This window comes from Branchiostoma lanceolatum, chromosome 19, assembly GCF_035083965.1.
Source record: "Branchiostoma lanceolatum isolate klBraLanc5 chromosome 19, klBraLanc5.hap2, whole genome shotgun sequence".
In the NCBI taxonomy this organism is placed as follows: domain Eukaryota; kingdom Metazoa; phylum Chordata; class Leptocardii; order Amphioxiformes; family Branchiostomatidae; genus Branchiostoma; species Branchiostoma lanceolatum.
This window is the reverse complement of record NC_089740.1, coordinates 7,243,046-7,263,296: the sequence shown is the minus strand read 5'-3', so window position 1 is coordinate 7,263,296 and position 20,251 is coordinate 7,243,046. Positions and strand designations below refer to the sequence as shown.

Genomic DNA, 20,251 nt, shown 5'->3' with positions numbered 1-20,251 from the left:
TGAGATAAGAACAGTTAGTACTTTATGTTCAAAATATAGAAGTTTTAAAATAGCCTTATTGCTTTTTTGGACTAGTGCATTTTCATAAAGCTAGCATTGCATCTAAAAAACTTGTACCCTTTTTGAGAAGACATCTAGAATCGTTCAATTATAGTGAAAAGTTGAGTAGTTTTGATACGAGAATGTAAGGTAAAATGTTCTATAGTCATAATAGTTTATACAGTATCAATGGCTGCACTGTAGCATGTGACAAGATTATAAAGCACTGTGCACAACTCTTAGTACACCTGCATCCCCACAGGGGTACTGGTAGTTGCCATGGCAACAGTAGAATGATTGACACTTGAAAAACCATGACCATCTCTTCAGCTACAAAAGCTCTTTACCATCACTTACCATTAAGAGCAGGACATGATATTCAAATTTTCGGTTAATGACATTAACTCACTTTAGTGGAGAGAGATTAATGTTTTTTTTAGAGAGGTTCATGTTTTTTCTTGCCCTTCAGACAACCAGGTCAACTGAAGCCTCAGGGTTTTTACTTAAAATTTTGCAGACACCCAATTGCGTTGCAGGGCGTATTTGAAAACACTATGACCCCTGACTTGTTGCCATTCTTGTTGGACAACATCAATTTGTTCGTTGACTGTTTGTTGCGGACAGACAAATGCAAGGTTTTTAAAAGACGCAAACAGTTCAACTATACCATGACGTGTACCATCTGAGAATGCTATACACTGACTGGGCTGTTGTTCTCTAAGTGAGTATACATTTACATGTAACTATGTATAACTTATGTAGCCTTGCTAACTTGTTCAACATGCTAGAAACATGTTTTCACAATGGACCTCTTGCAGAGAGCTTTTTTTTTGTCCTCTGCATAAGTAAAGGTTATCTCTTTATGACACTTAGATTGTCTTCAAAGAAGGTCTCTAAGTTTGCAGTGTGAGTAGACAGTATAGTCTGGAATTAGGGACAGTTGATTTCCAAGAAGTATCTTGTGGAAATCCCTGAAAATATGAAAATACGCTTTAAAACCACTGTAGCTTCTTTCAGCTGGTGTTAAATGTCCAGCTTAAAACCAAATGACTTTGATTCAGCAAATGTTATTAAGATGCTATTAACCAATGACCCTCTCAGTTGGTCAGTATCAATTGTCATTGTTATGAACACTTCATTTGATGCAAAAATTAAGGCCCAAACAGTGCACTGTACTCATATATAGTAAATGTAAAATGTTTTATAGATCCTTGATATCAACATTATTCACAATTGATAAGGTCATAGATTTTATAAGGTATTCGTTATAACAATATCAAGCAGCTAAATATAGTTTCTAGTTGTTAAAGTCATCATAGGCTTTTGTTGTTTAAGAACTTAGCCCAGTTCTTCAATTGCTGAAATGATTTGGTGATTCTTTTTTATGATTCTTGCAGGATCATAATTGGACAGTCATCTATATACACATTGGTTTGAATCAGCCTTTTACAATTTTAGGTCTTCTTTGATTAGTTGATGTTACACCCAGTTCAATGAGATTAACACTTACTACTGTAAATGCAGAAATGTTTGCGGTGGTTTTATGTTTGCGGCTTTCGCAGTGAACTCTTAAAACCGCCGCAAAAAGTGTTTCCATTATATATGTGCCTGTAGTGCTACTATCGTTTCAAGCAAAGTTAAAACCACCGTGAACACTCCATTTTCTCTCTACTGCGAAATTAAATCCTTGCGAACATTTCTGCATTTACAGTACCTAATTGTAACGACATTGTGCACTTGAATGATTAACATATTATTGTTTATACAAAAGCAGATTTGAAAGGAGACTGATAATGATGGAGGCTTTAGAAAGTGAGTTGACGTGTCCGGTGTGTTTGGAGCTGTACACTACACCCCTCCTCCTGCCATGTCTACATAACCTATGTCAGAGGTGCGCTGAGGAAATTTTACAGGCAATGAACAAGAAGGTGATTTAAGATTTGACAATCCCTGTTATTATCTTTTATGTACAATGTATTATTAATATAAGACTGTAGTTGATCAAATAATCCCTGAACCCAAAACGTAGTAACTGTTATAGATGTGTAGTGGCCGTTTGTAGATTTCTTATTGTTCTCGATCAAAAGTACATTTTAGAAATATTTAGTAAACATTAATAGCTTAAGATGTACATACTTTTGTGATAATTCTCTTAAAGCCTATGATATGTTGTAACAATAAGGTAGTCTGCAACCATTTGCAGCATTTACGACTTGTGGATACTTAACAATTTATGACGCAGCTTTCATTTACAAATACATGTAGAGACCTGACCTAGCTTTTTGAAAGAACCGGTTTGGGTTGTCCAAGTCAAGTAATTGTTGTGAACTGAAGAAAAAAGTAAACTACTTATAGTTATAGTTTGAGAAAGAATAGGCTATCCTGAAGAAACATCTACTGTTACTGGCAATACTTAGTACTGATTGCCAATTTTGATTGCACCAAATCTCAGCCAGGCATTTGAAGACTGTTTAAATGTCCTAGAAGGTCAACCCAAGCGTCCTTAATGTTTGAAAAGCTTTGTTCAGGAGACAGGAAAGTGGACAATTATAACCACACCTACTGACTTTGCACCCTGAGGCAAGTACCGACAGAATACTACAACAACAAGAACCATTTTCACTGTGCCAAAATATGTGTTCAAATGTGCTTCTTTTACTGGCTGAAATACTCTGCCATATATGTAATGACAGTGTTATACAAAGCTGTGTCCTACAGCCTGGAAATCAGCAGTGTGGGGTTCATAATGATCTTGAACACGGTCGACTTTCACAGACGCTTCATTTCTATCCGCCATTTTTTCCAGGTCAAAAAGAGCGCAGAGCCAGAGACTACAATTCCACAAGCAACGGAGACGCACACAGAAACAGAGGCTGAGGTATTGGAGGAAGACGTAGACACTGATTCCTTAGAGCCAGACGGGGAAGAGGAAGACGCCATTGTTCAATTTGTTGAAACAGATGAAGATAAAACTGAAGGTGACATAGCAGAGGCAGATGCTGAAGCAACCAATGCACCTGAAGCAACAAATGCACCTGCTGAAGCAACAAATGCACCTGGAGCAACAACCACACCTGTTACAACAAATGCACCTGCTACAACAAATACACCTGAAGCAACAACGGCAGCTGTCGCAACAAATGCACCTGAAACCACAAATGCACCTGAAGCAATAACTGCACCTGCTACAACAAATACACCTGAAGCAACAACAGCAGCTGTTACAACAAATGCACCTGGAACCACAAATGCACCTGAAACCACAATCGCACCTGTTACAACAAATGCATCTGAAACAGAAGATGTAGCAGAAGCTGAAGCCACAAATGCACCGACTGAAAAAGAAAATCCTCAAGACTGCAAACTCGACACCCTTGCATCTGAAGAAGAAGGCATGTGTGCATCTGAAGAGGAAATCGATTCCGCAGAAGGAGCGAGTTCAGCGAGCTCGCCGTACACAGAGGATGGAAGTGGCACCAAAACACCTACCAGTGATGACATGGAAGACATCAAAACAAATATAGCCGAATCTCAAAAATACCTGAAAGCTGCCTTGAAAGTTTACGTAAAAGATGAAGATGAAGGAATCCCAGAAGAAGTAGCAACTGAAGATGTTGATTTCGATGATGGAACAAGTGAGGAGGAAGATTCAGATGATGATGAGCTAAAACCTACAAGTTTTCCCTGTCCAACATGCAGGAAGGATGTGGAGTTTGAGGCAGGGAGGGGACTTGAAAGCTTGCGTAGAAACATCACACTGGAAAACATCATTGAAAGGTATCTTTTATAACCTTCCCCAGAAGGTTATGTTTTTAGTTTTGCCAGCGGTATAGAAGATGGTATCCAGGCTACATTTGCTGTGTCATACATACATAAACATAGTGAGAGCAGACCAGTTTGTTATACAGTTGCTGGTATATTCTAATCTAACAAATCTTTTTTTCCTAAAAACACAGCGTCATCATAATGTTTAGAATGACACAGATTTGGAAAATAAATGAAACTTAAAGCCAATAGTCGTTGTAATTTTCTATATAGATTGAGTATGTTGCTATGTAGAATATCATAATTACCTTCGCGACGAATGGTTTCGTCGAGTAGGTTATTCGACGGTGCTTGTCTGTGTGTCTGTTAGTGAACAGAATAAGTCGAGAACGCCTGGATGGTTTGTTGTCGTAGTTGGTGTGTCGGTGTGTATGTGGCAAATCTCAAGATGATTAGATTTTGGGCAAAGTGTTTTGCATAATTAACGAGAAAAGTGTAAAAATGTGTTCAATTGTATGCTTTACTATGCGTTCTGGTTGCGACGTGTGGGCTGTATTGTTTCAGGGGATATTGATACGGGTAGATGGGGGGCAAAGTTGGTCATGAGGGGTCATGAGGGGTCATGAGGCAGACAGGAAACGTCAGTTACTGCCAGGGACAAATTGGCTATCAGCCAGCTGTAGGGCAGATACAAGAGATAGACTTGCCCATATAGGCAGTAATGCTTTAAAGCACTAAAACAAGGGCTCAGAAAAGGATTCACCTTAATTGCAAGCCCCAAAAATTCTTATGCACCAGAAAGCCACATCTGTCTACTTTAGAATCATGCAAAGAAAATAGACAGTTGACCAGCTCGTTCTCTCGTAACAGCTGACAGACGAAAACAATCGTCAACTTTGACCTACTCCCAGCCTGGAAGAGTCCACTCGGAGCATGTGAAACCAAACCACAAAGATATCTCCTTACACCAATTAAAAGACTGAAACATACAAATTTTGACCAAAGTTGGATATACACGGCCTTATATGAGTAAGAACAGTCATTAATGCAGTGCCACAGCATGGGAATACCGAGCATGTCTGTGTGTCTGTTAGTGAACACGATAAGTCGAGAATTCTTGGAAGGATTGTCTTGGTATTTGGTATGTTGGTAGGTCTCGATGAAACCTGAAAATGATTAGATTTTGGGCCCCCTATCGGCTTGTTACGGTACTGCAGCGGAACTTCCTGTTATGATATCTCGTGTTGTGGACATGCTATGGAACTGATTTTTGAGTGGTAGATAGCTCGTTGGGCAGAGAGTAAGTGGTATAGGTTTGGGCCCCCTAGCAACTTTTTTGGAACTGCAGGGGTAGGTTTTGCTTCAGACTTTGAAAGGGAATAACTCAAGAAGGGCTTGATGGAAGGTCATGATTTTTTGCATGTACATAGCTTGAGCGATGATGTACATGATTGGATACTTATTATGCAAATCAGTAACTAATTTGCATAATTAATGAGGAAAGTTTATACATTCATCAATTTCCATGATAGGACTCGCAAACATGTGACATATGTAACTGAGGAAGAGAGAAATATTAATAGATATCAGCTATGCAAATGAGAACCTCATTTACATAATTAATGAGAAAATAATATAACTCGAGATGGGCTTGATGGATGGTCATGATTTTTGGTATGTACTAGTAGATAGCTTATGTGATGCTTTGTATGATTGGATGATAATTATGCAAATCAGATTATAATTAATGAGGCAATTTTAAAAACCTGCTGTGTTCCATGATATGACTATTCAAATATGTGACATTTGTAACTGAGGAAGAGAGGAATGTCAATAGATAGAAATTATGCAAATGTAGGCCTAATTTGCATAATTCATGAGAAACTACTATCATTCCATACTAGTAAATAACGGCAATTTCATACTTCTTGCATTTAGAAGTTGTGTGAATGTGAACACCATTGAATCAAATTATGCTAATAAGGAGCTTATTTGCATTATTGATGAAAAATGTTAGCATAACCTTCTTTGTTAAGCTCATAATCATAACAAGGAGGTTTGGACAACTTATGTTATTTGGGTGAGGAGGATCAACTGGTATGATTTTTGATTGATGAAAAACACTCCTAATACGTCAGTCATAAAGGTCAAAATCATTTCGCGAAGGTATGAGGTCGTAGAACTCTTGTTGTGACATACAGTTCTTTAGGTTGTTTTTATACCTTACTGTATATTGGTTCAGGTATCGAGATCTCGCCAAGGGAACCAAACAATCCCCCATCCAGTGTGATGTGTGTGACGCAGACCCTCCTCCTAAAGCCTCGAAAACGTGCCTGACATGTCAGATCTCGTACTGTGATAACTGTGTGAAGACAACCCACCCCAGCAACAAGAAGGCTTTTGCCAGGCATAAGCTGGTAGAGCCACAACAGGCTAAACGGAAGGTAATTTTGAAATATTAGAAATGGTTCATATTCATACTTATCGTCAGGAAATTGTGGTGTCAGTCAGAATTTTTGTAGCTTTGCCAATATGTAGGAAAGTTCAATTTGTAACAGGTTGAAGGCAGACATTCTACCAAACTCGAAGATGTTTTGTATTCCTACGGACAGACATTCTACCAATCTTGTAGATGTTTTGTATTCCCAAGGATACTATATATTAGGTATTCCTCATCATCTATGTCAAGGTTTACGGAAAACACTGGGTTGTCTCCAGGCCAGACTACCAGGCTAGGTTACCAGGTCTAGGCCACCAGGGCCAGGCTACACCCTTTCTGGACCCCAAGGGCATCCAGAAACTTTATCAGAGGCCGAAGTCTCAATGCCTCTGATATGCTTCTGATAGAATCTCCTGGATACTTGCACCTACTTCACTACTATTATTTGCTAGGGATTTGTGAGATTTTTTTCTGCGTTTTTCTGATTTTTGTGTGTTTTGTAGGTTCTGACGTGTCCTGACCATGAGGATGAGAAGTTGAACATGTTCTGTTGTGTGGATGAGATGCCGATATGTGCCCTGTGTAAACTGGTGGGCAAACACAGCGAACACAAGGTGGCAGCACTCGCACAGATGTACAGGGAGAAAAAGGTAAACTTTCATATACTGAATACCTCTTTTAATGAATAAGGTCTGTGTGGAATGTGAATTTTTTTTCAACACAAAAAGTGCAGACTTCTAAGCACCTTTGTAGTAAGGGATTGCATCCGTTATGTCGGATGGTGACATAAAGTCAGTGGCCCAGTGTATGGGGAAGCTTCAGGCATCAGCCTGAGGCAACAAACGTCTGCTCTTAAAAGAACCCAACACACTTATCGAGAAGAGTATAGGTGACCCGAACGCAAGCCACAGCAAAGCAGCATTGCACATCACTAGCTACTTGAAAAACTATCATGCTTTTAAGATGACTGCTTTACCTTACCTTTGACCACATTTGAGTCATATTGTTCAAAAGGCCTCATGACCAAAGTTGTTGGTCAGTCAAGTTGAGGAAGACTTGAACTATTTTGTCAGTTTGCATTTTCCGATGAAAAACAATAATCAACTTCTGTTGTCAACATTTCTTCCTAACATACCTTAATTAATGTAAACATTTACTTCTTGTGACAACGTGGAATAAAGTTTATAATCACCATGCCTTGATCATAGATGTTTTGTTTCACCACAGGAGTCAGTGGCAAACCGTGTGTCTAGGCTGGATCAAGAGTTAAAAGAACTTGGAGTATTTGTGGACAAAGTGAAGCAGACCATCGCAGAACTAGAGGTTAGTAGTTAAATCAAGGAATAGACTTGGACTTTGGAGAGACTCCATGGGTGAAGAAATCATTGTTAAATGGCCAAAGTTATGAAAAAATTGTTAGTTTTTAGAAGTTAAGTTTTGAGAACAAGGAACTATAGACATTTTCATAACCTTTTGAAAAATATAAGCCAGCTTCTTAACAATTTTTCTCTCTTGAAAATTCTTTTCTACACATACATAAAATGTATTTTCCTCTAATAATCTAGGTGGGTGGGTGGGCCTTATGACAGTAGGGTGATATTTAAGTAGAATTTAGCAACATTTTTGTTTCCAAATGCAGAATGTTACCTTCCCCATTCCATAAGTGCAAATACAAGACATACAAAGACATTTCTTCTGTCCTAAAGACAAACAGTGAGGCCCTGAAGTCTAAGTTGTCATCAGCAATAGAGGAGCTGTGTGGAAACTTACAGAACAGGAGAGACGCCATGCTGAGGGAAGTGGAGCAGGAGAAGGAAGTACAGTTGGAGGTAAGGACATTTTGTTTGTGTCTTTGTACTGCATAACGATTGAACCGCCTCATTGAGTACCACATCAGTCCTGTAGCAAGTACATTGTGCTGTAGTTGCATAAGAAACAGATGAAGACATTGGCTCAACTCTTTATTAAATTATGGTGGCTTCTTAGATATGCTGAAAATGGGATGACTTTGAAGAATAGCTTGCTTGCCTACTTAGAGTACCATTCAAAATGGCTGGGATTTGAACCCGAAACCTCTGTCAAAAACGTTGACTTTTTTTTTTCTTTTTGATATTTCCTATCGTTTTTTTGATGGAAATACAAAATACATTTTCGTTTGATATAAACAACAAAATTTAGGTCTGCAAAATGCTGTTAAATGCCCTGAGATATTCACTGCACCATGGTTGGAGAATGTGGTTACATGTAGTTTACTGACCTTTACTTACCTGTCTCTCCTGTCCTATCTCAGCTCCTCCAGGTAGAGCTGGTCACCCATGAGGACCAGGTGAAGAAGATGGACGCCCTCATGATGTATGCTAATGAGGCACTGAAGGAGGAGGACCATGCCAGCTTTCTACAGGTACACAACTACCTGAAGGAAAGCCTGGGTGCCATCCGATTACTACCATGGCTCCTACACTTGCGCCTTTTTCAGGATAGCGAGTGTAGGGGCCCCAGTGGTAGTCAGATGGAACCCAGGCTAGGTGAAAATGAATAAGCTAGATGTTTTTTGGTATCATTTACATCTTCATATCTCCCCTGAGGACACAAAAGCTAGATGTCTTTCAAATAATCACTCCTGTTGGGTACAAAAAGAAAAAAAAGGAAACTTTAGTCTATTAACTAAAAACTAACCACTATTTTCTCTTTTCTTCCAGAGTGTGAGAGAGGTGGATGGAAGGTATGTGTCCACTTAATTTCATTTGTTGACCACTCTAATGTTTACAGATTGAATAGATAATTCCAAAATTCTGATTGCTCTAATTAACCGAAAGTCTACCTACTGTCACTGACAGTAATAGAATTGAATAAATAGAAGGGATTGACTTCGATCAAAATTGCTTTAAATAATCAAAAAGTAATGTATTTTGCACTCAACTAAGTAAAATGTCCTTCAACAAATTTTGTTATATATTGGGCTACGGCCATGAAAGCTAAGACTAATATGATTATAGAGTACATAGTTAAAAGTACACACCCTGTTATTGTTGTGAAGAATTGGGCAGTCTCTCTCGGCCATCCCGGAGCGAGCCACCCAGGCCTCCATCCTGTTTGACTCCTTCCTCCTCAACCTGGAGGAAATCAAACAACACGTCTCACAGCTGGGCTTCCTGGCAGGTACAGGACACCAGGCTGCAGTTTGGGGAGCAACCGCTAGGGGGTGTTCAAAGGGCGTTGGTTCCGCAGTGGGGCAAATAAAGGGACTGATAAGCCATTGCCATACCTTTGGGACATGTCACCTTAGAACTGCTCAGTTGTAAAGTTATATTTCAATTGAGGCATATATAGTGCTAAGCTGCCTCTTCCCTGCAGTTCTACAAAGGATCAAAAGGTGGCGCTTGTGAACATGGCAGGTGGCAGTGGTGCTGAAATGCCTTCATCTGACTGTGTTTTCTTCTGCTGCACTGCAGATAATGTGTTTATGATGCCATCAACATATGAAACATGCTTCTAAATGGTTCAATAGTGTTCAAAAGGTTTGTTACTAAGATCAGTGCTCTGACTTTCTACCCTATTCCCTTTTGACAGTATGCACTAATTGTGCTGTTTGTTTTACCAGCCCCTGGACCAGTAGAGATCCTGAGAGAAGCCTGCCATGCCACCAGTGGAAAGGCTATTCTACACTGGCAGCCGAAGACTAAAGGTGCCGTCGGTAAGTACAGGCATAACTCAAGTTACAGATATGCAAATATACCAGAGACAACTTTCTGTGGCACATGTAACATCTACTAACATAATTCCACCAGGCTACATGGTTTCACCACCTTAAAAAGATACATCCAAACAGATTTCCAACCCAACGTCCCCCAGTATAATACACTCCTGTAACGTTGAGTAACATAAATTCGGGATTTTTCCGATAATGGTTGACTGAAATCAATCTAGCAGAACAATAAACCATCATTTTTTTCTATTATTCTGTCAGTACCATGTACTATATTTGCACTAATCATATATATGGTAGATTTTGTCTCTAGTCGTGCTGATACCATAATATTTCAACTTGAAACTACCGTCCGCCGCACGCACAATGGCGGTGTTGTCGGACAGGGGTGAACATTAATTCGGGAGAGAAGATTCGTCTTGAATATGTTACCATTAATTACGTTTTATACAGCAGCTATTCGTTCCATCCTTGGCTTGAGGAGAGTGCTATGGATATAGACGTGTCCAAGTAAAAAAAACACACGAAAAAACGGCCGTACCACACGCATCAGGCCTCCGGGAACAACCCGTGTGTTGAGTTGGTAGAACGTCACGCAAAGTTCACCCCCACCGTCATAGAAATTTGTACATTATTCATCGGGGCGTAAGCTGGATGCCGTAGAAATGGTAATACTATTATGTCCATGTGTTTCTGCTTGTGCTAAGAGCAAACTTTGAGGAAAATATCGCCATCAGTCCACTATCACACACAACATTTAGACAAAAAGTGTTCCTTGCAAACGTTTGTCGTCTGCCGAATAGCAGGATTCTGGGTAACGAATATGGCGGCGGGAAAATTCACGGTAATGCCGTAACCATTGGTTGTAGCAACAAAGAGGCGTTTTGATGATTAATCACACTTAGAGTCCAGTTGTAGGTAGGCAAAAGAGATTCTAATTAGTTGTATTGTAAATAATTGTGTTGAGCAGGAAGCGGATGTGACATTTGTCTTATAAACCAGTGAACAACTATATAGAATAATTCTCCCACGAAGCCCTCAGACAGTGACAATAAGGGACGGAGAGTTTTTGACGTAGCCAACTTCTATTGCATGGTTATCGAAGCTTTTCAGACAGTGTTCTGAATACGTTAGTCTGTCAAGTTTGCATTTCTAGCGGTATTACTGATGTTGCATCTAGCACATATCCCTAAATACCCCGTTTTCGAAAAATCTCGAATTTAAGTACCCCGCGAATTTATGTTACCCAACGTTATATCTTAGCTGTGCATACCTGGGGGGTGCTGCACTATAGAGATCTCTCAAACCCACTGTTTTTCAAAGTGGCTCAGCAGGGGGCTATCTTACTCGTAAAGCAGTTGCTAGAATGACACTTAGGAAAAGATGAACAGGGAAATATCCTGCATTTGCTGGCAAATCTTAGCTTTTTAGTTTGATATCTTTTGCATGAAATATTTCTACTTTTAATACAGACAGCTACACGATCACCTGCCTGATTAAAACACTGTCCTGGACAGAGGAGATAGCGAAGGTGACCTGTCCGCAACCGTACCAGATCTTCACCGACCTGCGGCCCAGCACGAAGTACATCTTCCAGATCTGTGCCAACAACAGGTGTGGGCCCTCTCCTGCAGAAGTCGTGGAACTCCTCACCAAACGTAAGGCACTGTATTTTAGTTAGCGCATACTCCTATGCAGAGCCTCAATCAGGGAGTTGGCTTTCCCAAAGGAAAACATGTACTAATAGGTGATTCTCTGATTGGCTGACAGCTGGTTAGAGGCCACGCCCACAAAAGTGGAGACCTCAACCTCACGGCATAACACTCCAGGTTATACTGAAGAGTACAAGCTGCATATCCAAACTGATTTATTGTGAAAAAAAACAAGCTGCTTGGAAATAGGTCTACTAGACATTTATTCTGCATTCAATAAAGATGTTTACTAGGACAGTTTTGTCAGAACTCTGCCTTTTTTATTCTAACAAAATGGATGTTTATGTCTAAAATAATCTGTATTTTCCCAGCCCCCCTCCCCCTTGTTCTACAGATGGGTCATGTGACCAACACCGCCATTCAAATCAAGTGGTTTGACTACAACCTGGGTGACCTGAAGATCATCTATTACCTGCTCTCCTATAGGCTGGCTGTCAGCTCCTACTACAAGGTCCAGGCCAATGAGGAGTGGGCAGAGATTTCAAACATCATGGGGCTAGAGTATATATTAGATGGTCTCCACAGTAGGAGTCGGTATGATATCAAAGTCACTGCACTGTACCAGGCAGGTACTAGTGTGACCAGTGAGGTTTTCCAGTACTGGACAAGAGGGATGTAAGACAAGACTGTGATGTGAAGAGTAGAAGAAAGAGATACCTTATTGTAGCATCTTTGGTAGCATTAAGACAAGTGGACATTATTAGAACTAGAATGGGGAAAGGGGTATTTGTTTAATTACCACATGCAAGACTAGCCTCTACCAGGCTCTGCGCGATCGCTGGGAAAATAGTAGAAATCGGCCAAATAGAGTGAATAGTATGCCACTCAGGGGTAGTCCGCTATACCATCATAACGGATGTATAGCGGACTACCCCTGAGTGGCACACTATTCACTCTATTTGGCCGATTTCTACTATTTTCCCAGCGATCGGGCAGAGCCTGGTAGAGGCTAAAGCAAGACTATGTGATAAGGTTAGGATTGACATGCTTGTACTCTGCAGTTCAAAAAGAAGGTGCTAGAGGGAGCTGCTAAGGCCTAGGGAGAAAAAAAATGCTGTGTATTACTGGTTACCCGACCAACCCTAGCAAAAACCTGCTGACTCTAGCCTTTTTTGTGTCGAGCGCTGGTAAGGGACATAGAATTTTTGATCTGAGTGGAAAAAATTAAAAGTAGAATCCAAGTAGTAATGCAAATTTTCTTACAGACTCTCTATATTTCACACTATCTTAATAGATTAAGGCTTCAAACAGTTGATGTAGTAATGTGTAATAAATATTGCACTTCTTTGTGCAGACTATTAATATACTTACTTGTACAATGCATACCTGTACAATTACAGCATTTATGTTGAAAACACCAGTGGTATCACAAAAGCATCAGTGATATACATGAATATCGTTTAAAGAGGTATACAAAGTTACGCTTGAACATACATGTAGTCTACTACAAAAAATAATCTTCATAGAAAAAGAAATTTTCAAGTTTTTCTGTATGTTTATATATAATTATACAGACTGCTGTTAAAGAACATGTATTTGCCATTGCATTTTAACCATTGTGATCCTTTTGTCTAATTAACCATATCTTTATTGTTGCAACTTTTGATGATTGTTACTTATGATGTGTTTGAATATAGTTATTATGCTGGGCAGGCCTGGACGTAGTACTAGTATCTTAGGTATCAGATAGTTTTGGTAGAATGACATTTGGCTGAAATGTTCAAACAAAAAGCTTGATTGCTTGAAATATGTTGTATGTAGCCTATCAATGATTAAATGAAAGCAAAAATATTCACTTTTATTTTTGTTTTGTTTTTTCTGGCATATTACAGTTTTTGTATATTGTTTTCAAAATTTTAATATGGTGAGTATTTCAATGTCACAACTTATTTTATTTATTTATTTGTTCGGCTGCGTACAATGTACAGCAGCCAAGGCTGCCCGACTAGCTATTGCTATTACAAGGGGCCAGCCTTGCAACTTAAAGGAAAGCTACACAAAAAAATGAAAATCCTTCTATGCTATGCTTAATATATTCCAAAGTCAAATTCTTACTTCAAGTTGTTTCACATAAGTCCGTCATAGTTCTGGGATTTTCCACAGTTTGCAACTTATGCCGTGCTGACGCCTTCTCACCTGATAATTGAATTATATGACATCAGTGTTTCAAATTTTTCACCTGATGATTGAATTTTAGAACACTGACGTCATATAATACAATCATCAGGTGAAAAATTTGAAACACTGACGTCTTGTAATTTAATTATCAGGTGAGAAGGCGTCAGCACGGCATAAGTTGCAAACTGTGGAAAATCCCAGAACTATGACGGACTTATGTGAAACAACTTGAAGTAAGAATTTGACTTTGGAATATATTAAGCATAGCATAGAAGGATTTTCAATTTTGTGTGTAGCTTTGCTTTAAGAGTTGCTTGAGGCTGAGACAACAGTTTAGCAAAGAACTGTCTTAAACCTCCTTGAACTTAGCAATTTTGTGCTCACACAGGTAAGCAAAACTTTTTTTTCACACAGAAGAAAACTTCAACCCTCTTTGTTTTCTAAACTGTGTTCCTTTCCATTAGAATCAATCCCCTTTGTCGTTCTGAGAAAAAAAATCTGAACTGCCACCCCCCTTTGGCTTTTACATAGAATAGTCCAGAGATTAGTCATATTTCCTCTCCCCATCTCTAGTATTGACCTCTGTTCCTTCTTACTATTAGACTGGAGGCCAGCCCTGTTAGCTTTGGCCTGCTATCAACGTCCGGTTGGCAGCGGGCCAAAGCTAACAAGGCTGGACTCCAGGCTATGTTGCTATGCGATGCGATACGTGTGTCATTGTTGTAATTATAGTACATACGCGTGAGCTTATAGGACGCGCCCAGTATTAAAGAAACCTTTGTGTATAATCTATTTGGAATTTCCCGTAGGCGCTTTGACCCAAGGGCCACGAACAAATTAAAGGGACAGACAGCAGGGTTCTTCCATTATCAACTTCAGGGAAGGGGCTTGTTTTTAAGGGTCACTATTTAAAATATGGAACCCGAGCTGTCTATTACCCCCTGAAAACAATACAGTAAATTCAAAGCAACATGAATTGCAGAGGAGATAAAAAGAGCATAAAACTGAAATTAATGAACGGTAATTTTGACATTAGTAGAATGAAGGTGAAAAACGCAAAGAACAATTATAAACTTTTCTACCCCACCCCAGAAGTGGAATAATCCTGAAGGGGAAGTGACATATCTCTAATACAGACAGATTTGTTCCTCTAAAATATCTAACGACAAATCAGCATACAACTCTGAAACAGCGTCTAGATTGACGAAGTCTTTTGTAAGGTAAGATCAAGAATCTTTCTTGTCTTGAGGGCGTTTTCACGTTTTGACTTCAAAGACAGATTCGGACCTTTGTAAAGTAGGCACATTTCCTGACTTTGTAACCTTACTTTGTAATTTGTAATCTAGAGACAGAGTTCACCATTGAAAGCTCCCTGACAAACGTATCTATCCATTATGATTAGCAACTGATTCGTTAACGTATTTGTGTGTTGTCAACCGTCTTATTTCAACATTTAGATATAACGTTACGTGAATCAAACTTATGAAGAATTTAGACATCACAAATGTAAACAAATCATATCCAGTTGCTTGAGTAATTGCTATTTGGCGTATCTTATGACCTGGATGTTTAACCTTCATCGACGGATTATGCATGCATTATTAAATGCAAAGCCGAATATGCATTATTAGATGTAACCTTCAACTGGATAAGCCCTCCCACGAAAAATAGTCAAGTAGCTTGTAAAAGTTTAAAACGCATTTTTCAATTTTATAGGAGAAAAAACGGAAGGGGAAGTGCTTGTATTTCTTTACTACACGCAGAATCATTATTCAAAGAAGACATATCTTTACGGTTTGAAGAATACACAAACCGTAACGATGACATTGGTTCTGCCTAGTGGTTGTAGTCAGTAGAAACCCGCCATGTCTAAAAAAAGTTGTTGGTCCGGCCTAGCTGCTTACGCCATATGGGCGTTAATAACAATGTCACGAAGGCCGTATTGGTACCATGTTACTATGCTGGGACAGTTCATACAACTTTCATGGATCCCATTGCATGGTGGGAGGCGTGGGGCATTATGGGTGGTAATCTTTAATATCGGAATTTATTCAACAGTTTTAACTTAAAAGGCCTCATCATGGACGACACCGACCGCACAGTTCTTAAAAAGCACACCCAGCGGTTTGTCGACGAACTGCAGCTCGATGATCTCTTCATCGCGCTGGCATCCAAAGGTGTTTTAGACTTCAAGGCTCTGAGAGAAATAAAGGTATGGTCTCATTTTTACATGACATTTTATGTGCAACCGCTTGTAGAGCATGTTTGATTGTATCTTAGTATACTAATGACGAGACAGAAAAGAACGAAGGTTCTGCTGCAGTACCTAAGGAAGCCGTCAGGGGGCTCAAAATCTAATCATTTCTTCGATAGGACAATTCATCCATGGCTTCTTGACTTATGCTGCTAAATGACAGACACAGTTACAAACACCGCTACAGGCGCTACAAAAACATAGCCTGAGTACCAGCCTCCGTAGTGACCGCTGGCACAAAAAAGCGATTTTTTTTTAGCCAGCGGTCACTACGGAGGCTGGTACTCAGGCAAACAAAAACATAACCTTCTTGGCGAAGGTTATGGTCGTTGAAGTCGGATCAGTGGCTCGATTTACACAGGTTTTGGAGTCGCTCAGAAAAGGCGTGTCTAAATTGGACCAGTCTTTCGTCTCTGTTCATCTAGGCACTAGAGACACGAGAGGACCAGGTCACATCGCTGCTTCAGATGTTGATGACGCGGGAAGGTGACACACTCACCAAGTTCTCCGAGGCCCTCATGGAAACGGACCAGGGACACCTGGCGGAACTTCTTGATCCTGCAGCTGAGAGTAACGGAGATCAAGAGCCCACCACTGGACAGGATTCACAGGACGAAGATGCGAAATCAGGTACCCCAATTCAGTACAACCCTAAGAACACAATATTCGTCTGTATAAGTACATTTGACCCTATAGTATTGTCACGTGACCGTACGGTGGGTAATCCACTTTGAAGAAGGCCATAGTTTCAGCAGAATTCTTGGTACATCCTCTTCTGTTTGGAGCGAAAGTTTAAAACCTAACCATCGAGTGCTAGGTCAAGTACTACTATTCGAAACCATTTCGTGCTGTTTACGAAATACTTGTTATGCTGCTTTATTGCCATATTTGCCTAATTTCCATAAATTTGCATAAATAGTTCTTGAACCGTGATGTCCCACCTGGACCATTGTGCCTGAAAATGACCGAGAGACATCAAGCTATCATTCTATGGTACTGAACTAAATATATACAGGGTGTGCTACTTTATCATTTTCTAGGCTTAGCCCTCTTCTGCAAGTCACCTCCTCGACTTATGGAACGTATACATAATTCTCTTATTCTTCTTCACAGATACCGATGAACCTGCGATCCGTACTTTCTTGGCCGTGGCTGTGACTCCATTAAGGAGCTATGATCAAGATTTCCTTCTCCAGCCGGGAGACGAAGTCCTGGTCACCGGCCAGGAGGGGTCACAGTGGACGGTCGTCCATGGGACTCGCGCCGTAAGGGTCGACTCTGCCGGGCTGAGGGTAAAGTACGAACTGCAGGACTTCGTCGCCAAGCCTCCTACGACTCGCACATTGGTTCGCACTCTATCCGCACATGCAATCAAGCCTCACCAATCAAGCGGGCCGTACCAGCTCAAGTTGGACGGAGGGGAGGAAGTCCAGGTGATAGAACAGCTATCAACAGGTGGGTGGACGGTTGTGTGTGGAGACGGCCGAGTGGGGAGGGTAGACCCGGCGTGCCTTAAGATCACAGACGAAGAGAAGGAGCTATCTCTACGAGAACAGATGTACACGGGAGGGAATCCAGTGGTGGCAGCACTCAATCTCCAGGGAAGGGCTCTCCATTCTCTACCCGACGAGCTGTTCAATCTAACGGAGGTCCAGCACCTCTACATCGCAGACAACTTGTTGACGTCCCTGCCGGAGGATCTGGTGAACCTGTCTGAACTGGTTCGACTGGACGCTAACCGGAACAAACTACGGACCTTCCCAGAGGTTGATTTTATTTTATTCTATTTTATTTTTATAAGTTAAAATCAATTGAAATAAATAGAACACGTGCTAGGGGAAAACGGCCATAATGGCTTGTTCTAGTTCTTCCCCATCTAAGTTAACAAATGATTGATATAAATTTAACAAATCAGACAATAATAATGATTGTAAATGATAACAAATAATAACAATATAATAAAAAATCAGAGAGTACTAATCATTATAAATGATAACAAATAATGGCATTATGATAACAAATCAGAGAATGATAATGATAGTAAATAATAACAATATGATAATGGTATGATAACATTTTTTTTAATTATACATTAAATGATAACTCAGTACAGAAATATATAGAGAGAGATTACGAAAATGCCACTTTTAGTTAAGAAACATAAGTAAATTAGTGCAAAGGGAGAAAAATATGAAATTCAACTTTCTTGTTGAAGGTTCTGCTGAAGATGTCACAGCTGGAGGACCTGAACCTTGGCGAGAATGGCTTCAACAGTCTTCCGTCAGACATCGGCAAACTGATCAAACTGAAGAAGCTGTGGCTGAAGAACCTCAACCTCACCACTCTGCCTATTGCCGTGAGTAGATATCATCAATATTATTGCAATCCATTTATAGAAGTTTTAACTAACTAAAACATTACCAACAACACAGTTGCTGGCCTCCAAGCAGGCCCAATGGATTGCAAAGACAGTACCCAACTGGAAGAAGGAGCTTGGGTTGCAAAAGCGACTTCTTTCTGCCAGTTGGATACGGTCTTCGCAACCTATAGATCTGCTTGGAGATTAGCTACATAACCCCCTGACTTGAAATAACCCTTTCTTATTGTTGCTATGGATGTAAAGTTTTATTTTGTGCAATGCGCCTGTTTCAAGACCGCGTCATTCTAAGGACTTTAGCATCACATATTTGCATATGAAGTCATTGGCCTGAAAACGAACAGGGTATTTCATTAAAATTACAATTACAATTTTCCACAGACACTAGATTCGCTATGTGATGATTACTTAAGTGGTCACTCAAGTCATGGGCCTAAAATGCTGATCATGGGTATGTATAATTCATTAAGTGAAATATCACTGTTAAGTAGAAACAATTTTCCAGATACAAGATGTGTTATGCTAAAATACCTTGTTCTAACTGACTATGTATCTATATTCTATACACACAGGTTTGCTTCCTTCGGAACCTCCGGATCTTGAACCTTCACGGTAACAGTCTGAACAGCCTGGACGATGCCATCGTCAACCTGGGCGACTTGACCACTCTGGACGCCAGCAATAACCAGTTCGTCCGCTTCCCCAAACAGATCTGCGCCTTGACCACTCTACAGCGGCTGTACATGGGGCAACTGCACGGAAACAAGTTCAAGGTCATCCCAGACGGCATTGCCAACCTCACCCAGTTGAAGGTCATGGCAGTGGACAACAACGCCCTGACATCACTTCCGGCCTCTATCGGACAGTTGGAGAACCTGGAAACCTTGCACGCGCACAGGAACAAGCTGACCGCCATTCCGGACGAGATCTGTGCCCTGACCAAGCTACAGAGCCTCTGGCTGCACGGGAATGTCATCCGCAAGCTTCCCAAGACCATGGATCGACTGGTCAGCCTGCAGGACTTTCGGGTTGAAGGAAACCCGCTGAGCTATCCACCCATGTCGGTATGTAAGAAGGGGTTCGGGGCAATCAAGAAGTTCATCAAGGAAGACAGAGAACTGAATGAAATGGCTGGGTAGTCCAAGCGCCCATGGTGGATTCGAAGACTGTAGTGCAGAAGACACTGGGGCCGCATGGGGGCGTTGTAGACAGCCATATCGGTATGTCAGAAGGGGTTCGGGGCAATCAAGAAGTTCATCAAGGAAGACAGAGAATTGAATGAGATGGCTGGGTAGTCCAAGCGTTCATGGTGGAAGACTGTAGTGCAGAAGATATTCGGGCCGCATGGGGGCGTTGTAGACAGCCATATCGGTATGTCAGAAGGGGTTCGGGGCAATCAAGAAGTTCATCAAGGAACTGAAGGAAGACAGAGAATTGAATGAGATGGCTGGGTAGTCCAAGCGTTCATGGTAGAAGACTGTAGTGCAGAACACTTGGGGCCGCATGGGGGCGTTGTAGAAGATTCTTAGGCACTGGGCAGGCCGGGGGACGAGCACATTGGGTTTATTTGAGACGTTAGAGTGACAGAAGCCATATCACGTGGTAAGTAGATATGTAGTATTTCAAATCTGAAAATAACAAAAGTTGTAAATTGCGCAAGGAACTTTAAGAACCAATTGCCTTTATTTCTAGATATAGTATTATTATGATTTGCATTCCATTGAATAGATTATGTTCTTTCTGTGATGTTTTGAGGTGGAAAAGCCAATAACAATGTTGCAACACTGACGTTACTTTGACCCATACGGGTGAATAGAGAGATCAGATCGCAAAAGTCCTT

At 40.6% G+C, this 20,251-nt stretch overlaps 2 protein-coding genes across 5 annotated transcripts; both read left to right on the top strand.

The window, feature by feature from the left end:
• The first annotated feature begins 488 nt into the window (after window positions 1-488).
• Window positions 489-12,451, top strand: LOC136424986 (probable E3 ubiquitin-protein ligase MID2). Of its 3 annotated transcripts, none has more exons than XM_066413662.1 (13): window positions 489-760; window positions 1,814-1,967; window positions 2,846-3,816; window positions 6,047-6,248; window positions 6,748-6,894; window positions 7,472-7,567; window positions 7,951-8,073; window positions 8,535-8,645; window positions 8,944-8,966; window positions 9,282-9,403; window positions 9,846-9,938; window positions 11,423-11,608; window positions 11,974-12,451. In XM_066413662.1, the coding sequence occupies exons 2-13, from the start codon at window positions 1,833-1,835 to the stop codon at window positions 12,279-12,281; spliced, it is 2,517 nt and encodes an 838-aa protein (XP_066269759.1). In that variant the 5' UTR covers window positions 489-760; window positions 1,814-1,832; the 3' UTR covers window positions 12,282-12,451. The 3 variants fall into 3 exon arrangements, with proteins under 3 accessions (XP_066269759.1, XP_066269760.1, XP_066269758.1); XM_066413663.1 differs by having other exon boundaries at window positions 1,811-1,967; XM_066413661.1 differs by lacking the exons at window positions 489-760; window positions 1,814-1,967 and having other exon boundaries at window positions 2,626-3,816.
• Window positions 12,452-14,867: 2,416 nt separating this feature from the next.
• LOC136425584 (leucine-rich repeat and IQ domain-containing protein 4-like) lies at window positions 14,868-19,821 on the top strand. 2 transcript variants are annotated; one of them, XM_066414502.1, is made up of 6 exons: window positions 14,868-15,000; window positions 15,853-15,992; window positions 16,460-16,664; window positions 17,148-17,800; window positions 18,250-18,390; window positions 18,984-19,821. In XM_066414502.1, the coding sequence occupies exons 2-6, from the start codon at window positions 15,861-15,863 to the stop codon at window positions 19,548-19,550; spliced, it is 1,698 nt and encodes a 565-aa protein (XP_066270599.1). In that variant the 5' UTR covers window positions 14,868-15,000; window positions 15,853-15,860; the 3' UTR covers window positions 19,551-19,821. The 2 variants fall into 2 exon arrangements, with proteins under 2 accessions (XP_066270599.1, XP_066270600.1); XM_066414503.1 differs by having other exon boundaries at window positions 14,869-15,000; window positions 15,839-15,992.
• Window positions 19,822-20,251: the final 430 nt, after the last annotated feature.